The 4,281-nt window shown below is 55.0% G+C and overlaps 1 protein-coding gene across 8 annotated transcripts in view; it reads left to right on the forward strand.

Moving 5' to 3' along the window:
• The window catches only part of LOC127567145 (mucosal pentraxin-like), a 17,979-nt gene extending 13,990 nt beyond the window's left edge, over positions 1–3,989 (forward strand). For 3 of the 8 annotated variants that reach the window (XM_052009849.1, XM_052009842.1, XM_052009847.1), the window contains exon 3: positions 3,332–3,989. In XM_052009849.1, the coding sequence (XP_051865809.1) occupies positions 3,332–3,927 (596 nt within the window). In that variant the 3' untranslated portion in view covers positions 3,928–3,989. Of the gene's footprint in view, positions 1–350; positions 438–1,408; positions 1,574–2,120; positions 2,200–3,331 lie in introns of those variants that run through there. The other 5 variants (XM_052009841.1, XM_052009846.1, XM_052009844.1 and 2 more) reach the window with 4 other exon arrangements.
• Positions 3,990–4,281: the final 292 nt, after the last annotated feature.

Below are 4,281 nucleotides of genomic sequence, written 5' to 3' on the forward strand. Positions count from 1 at the left end.
ACTTTCTTGAGGTAGCGCCCCCTGTAGATGCTACCGATGGTGGGGAGAGATGTGCCCGTGATGCATTGCGCCGTCCACCGCTCTCTGCAGATTACTACTTGCCCACGCATTGGAATTACTGCATCAGACTGTGATGCAATCAGTCAGTATTTTTCCAATACGGAGGAGAAGGGGGAAGGGGAAGGTATACAAAGTGTTCACATTCCAACCCTTGTCAGTGACCTGGTATTATGGAGATTGAGGCGACCAGTTTAATATTTAACCACCACTGTCCAGTCGGCTCAGTGATTGGGGGAGGGATGGGGAGGGTCCACAGTCAGTGACTACTGGAACAGTGGCTCCATCCCCGTTGATCTGCACGATCCCCACGCGGGACAGAGAACAGAGACTGTACACAGCGGTGCAGAGACACTCTGTGCCCGCGCAGCATTTCAAGAGTGAGTACGGAGACAACTGACGATGAAAACTGCCAGAAAATGTCTAGGCGAGGGGAAGGGAGGAGGAAGGATGGTTGGAGTGAGATAACGGTTGCGGATGAGAGGGAGAGAGAAGAGCGAGGAAGCTGGGGCTGGTGGGAGAGGGGAGAAGGGAGGGTGGGGGAAAGGAGGGAGGGAGAGAGTGAAGGGGTAGCAAGGTTTGGAGGGAGAGGGATTGAGTGGGTCGGGAGGGAGGAGGATTGAGGCGAGAGAGGTTGAGGAAGACAGGTTTGGGAAATCTGGAGGGAGAAAGCGAGGGAGTGAAATTGTGAGAATAGAGAAAGGAGAATATGGAGAGTGGGAGAGAGAGGAGTAAAAGAGAGGGGGGATCGAGAGCGCGGATCGAAATAGAAGGGAGTGAGAGAGAATGGAGGGAGAGTGTGAGGGGAAAGGGTGGGCAAGAAAGTGTGGAGAGAGATGTGGAGGTAGAGGGAGATGTAAGATATCGGGAGAGAGGTAGCACGAGAAGAAGGGAGACAAAGGAGAGAGAAGGAAGGGGGCAGGGAGAGAGGGAGAGAGAGCAAACGAGGGGAGAGGGAGAGCATTGTAGATGGAGGCGAGGGATAGTGAGGGGTGACGGTGGGAGAGAGTGTGTAGAGAGGAGGAAATGAGGGGGAGGGAGAGAGAGGGGGAAGAGGTTTAGAGAGAGACAGAGAGATTAAGCCGGAGAGGCAGAGAGGGGAAGAGGGCGAGTGTGTGTGTGTGTCAGTGAGGGTGAGTACACACAGACTCATTGACACCATAACTTCAGTTTGCTTCAACATTATTCACCCAGTCAGTCGCTCCCCAGCCCTGCTCCCACGCCCTTCTCCCTCCTACACCACCTCTCTCACTCCTCACCTTCTCACTCCTATACCTTCCCCACCACTCCCTCTTTCTCCCACCCCATTCGATCTCTCTCATACCCACCCCTCTCCCCTTCTCTTCCGCAGAGTCTCCCCCTCGCTGTTCTGAACTCTCTCCCAGATTTAGATGAGTTTACAAAGACCAAAAGACACAGGAAATGAACTAGACCATTCGTCCCATCGGGTCTGCTCAGCCATTCGATCATGGTTGATGTACTATTCCCTCTGAACTCCACTTTCCTCCCTTCTGGGGTAAGAAGAGAAGGGGATACCATGGGTAGAGAGAAACGGAGAGGGGGTGAAGAGAGGAGTGGAGGGAGACCGAGGAGGAGACTGGGGAGAGGGAGTGGGGAAAAGGTGGTGGAGGGTGAGAGAGAAAGGGAAAGAGGGGGAGGGTACTGAGAAAATGGTGCAGAGGGGGCATGGAGAGAGGGGGACGACGGGTGAGACGGGGAGAGGGGGAGAGGGGGAGAGTGAGAGAGTGGAGAGAGAAGAGGGAAGAGGGACGGAAAGAGAGAGAGAGGGGTGTGGAAGGCAGAGGGTTAGAATTGAGCGATTTAAGGAGGGGAGGGGGATGGAGGGGAGAGGGGCCAGAGGGGAGAAAGGGAGAGATGGACTGAGGGGTCAGAAGGAGGGAAAGCGGAGATAGGAGGGCGTAGAGAGCGGTGCGGGAGAATGTTAAGAAACAGGGGGAGAGAGGGTGAGAGAGAGAGAGAGAGAGCAGGATGAGCCGTTAGGGGTGGGAAGGGGGAAGTTGCGGAGATCGACTCAGATTTACACCCTCGCTGGTTATCTACAGGAAGAAGGCGAGATGTACAGACTGATCACCACCCTCGCCCTCCTGGTGGGCGTCCACCCCACGTCAGCCGTCAGCGGAGGTAAGTGCTCCACCCTCTACATTCTCCTCTCTCCTCACCCCAAATAGCTCTCCCTCCTGGTGTAACTCTACCTTCACGCAGAACGTTCCCATCACTGGATGGAAGGATGCGGGGGCTAACGGGGTCTAGAAAAGGTGCGACTTGGAGGGAGCTGTCTCTTCCCCTCGGCGCCTTGATCCCTGAGCGACGTCTGATACTAACCCCAAACAGCTGCGGGTCACATGGTAGTTTCATATACAGTGGTGGGGGGCACTTGCCGAGTGTAGGATCCGTGTGTCGACTGGGCCTGCAGGCATGATCGGGTTGGGAGCCGAGGGCGACGGAGGTTGTGGCCTATGACGTTGGTGGTTTTTGCCGAGAATCCCCAGGGGAGTCGACGAGGTGGGGAATGACATTCCATAGGAAGATCCCAAGTTATCACCGTCTCTTGGCGGTGATGGAAAGTGGAGAGAGCGGGTTTGGGCCGCGTGTGTGTGTGTGTGTGTGTGTGTGTGTGTGTGTGTGTGTGTGTGTGTGTGTCATTCCCTCCCTCTCTCTCCTCTTCTGCCCTTTCCTTCCCTCTCTATGTCTCTCTCTCTCCCCCTCTCTACTTCCTCCATCGCCCGACACTCCCGTCCTCCCACCCCAGACAAATTCTCTTTCTCCCGCCCATTGGAAAGAAGATAGAAAATCCTGAAAGCACGAACCATAGGGCTGAAGGACAGATTCTACCCCACTGTTATAAGATGATTGAACGGTTCCCTGGTCCGATTAGATGGACACGACATCAAAATCTACCACTTTCTGACTTTGCACATTATTTTCTGCCTGCAATGCACTTTCTCCGTCGCTCAAACACTTTAGTCTGCATTCTGTTATTGATTTTCCCTCATACTCCTTCGATGTACTGATGTGGTTAAATGATCTCTCTGGATGGTATGCAAAACACCGTTGTTCACTGTACCTAGGTTCATGTGACAATAATAAACCAAATTACGATATACCTTCCTCTCCCTCCTCCTCCTTCCTCTCCACACATTCCTTTCTATCTTCTCTCCCTCCCTTTCTCCCACTCCCTCAATAATATCTTCCCAACTTCTGTCTCTTCTTCTTGCACTGTCTCCCCTCTCACTCTCCCCCTCCATCTCTCCAGGACTCCGGGGCAAGTCCCTCATCTTCTCCCAGCCGTCCTCCACCTCCTACGTGAAGCTGCTGCCGCGCCGTTTCCCCGAGTTGAGGTCCTTCACTCTGTGCCTGCTCTCGGCCACGGAGTTAACACGCAACCACGCCCTGTTCTCCTACGCCACGCCCGACAACGCCAACCAGCTGCTCTTCTGGGTGCTGGAGCTCGCGGCCCAGCAGATCCCCTTCGAGCTGCCGGACCCGGGATCGCTACTCCGTCACCTCTGCGTCAGCTGGGAGTCGGAGACGGGACGGATCACCCTGTGGGCAGACGGCAGGCGGAGCTTGGTGAAGACGGCCCGGCAGGGGCAGAAGGTGACGGGTGGTGGGGTGGTCATCCTGGGTCAGGAGCAAGACCAGGTGGGGGGTGGCTTTGACGCGAAGCAGTCCTTCGTGGGCGAGCTGTCCCAGGTCAACCTGTGGGACCGGGTGCTTGGGCAGAGGGAGGTCAGTGAGATCAACCGGGGTTGTGGGTGCCTCGGGGGAAACGTCATCGATTGGTCCACGGTGGCGTTCGAGAGCAGAGGGACGGTGGGGATCAGTGATAGTCCGGAGTGTGAGTTGTGAGGGGAGGCGTAGGGAGCAGTGGGTTGGGACTGAATAGCTGAATGAAGTTGAAGTGAACTGGAGTTACAGTGTCAAAGAGTCTGTCAGCACATTCGCACTGAATCTCTCCTTTTCTATCGCTCTGTCGTACTGCTCTCCTCCTCTCCCTTTCTCTCATCCACCCACACACCACGCTCATTCTCTCATCACCCCACATAGACCAGAAGACACAAAAGCCTGAGAAAACGGACCACTGGGCTCAATGACAGCTTCTACCCCGCTGTTAGAAGTCAAAGTGGAGACATATGCATAAGTACGCGTCTGCACAGGTTCAATGAAAAACTTTATTGCAGCCGCATCTCAGGCACATTGCGC

The sequence above is a fragment of the Pristis pectinata genome, unplaced genomic scaffold, assembly GCF_009764475.1.
Source record: "Pristis pectinata isolate sPriPec2 unplaced genomic scaffold, sPriPec2.1.pri scaffold_142_arrow_ctg1, whole genome shotgun sequence".
NCBI lineage: Eukaryota > Metazoa > Chordata > Chondrichthyes > Rhinopristiformes > Pristidae > Pristis > Pristis pectinata.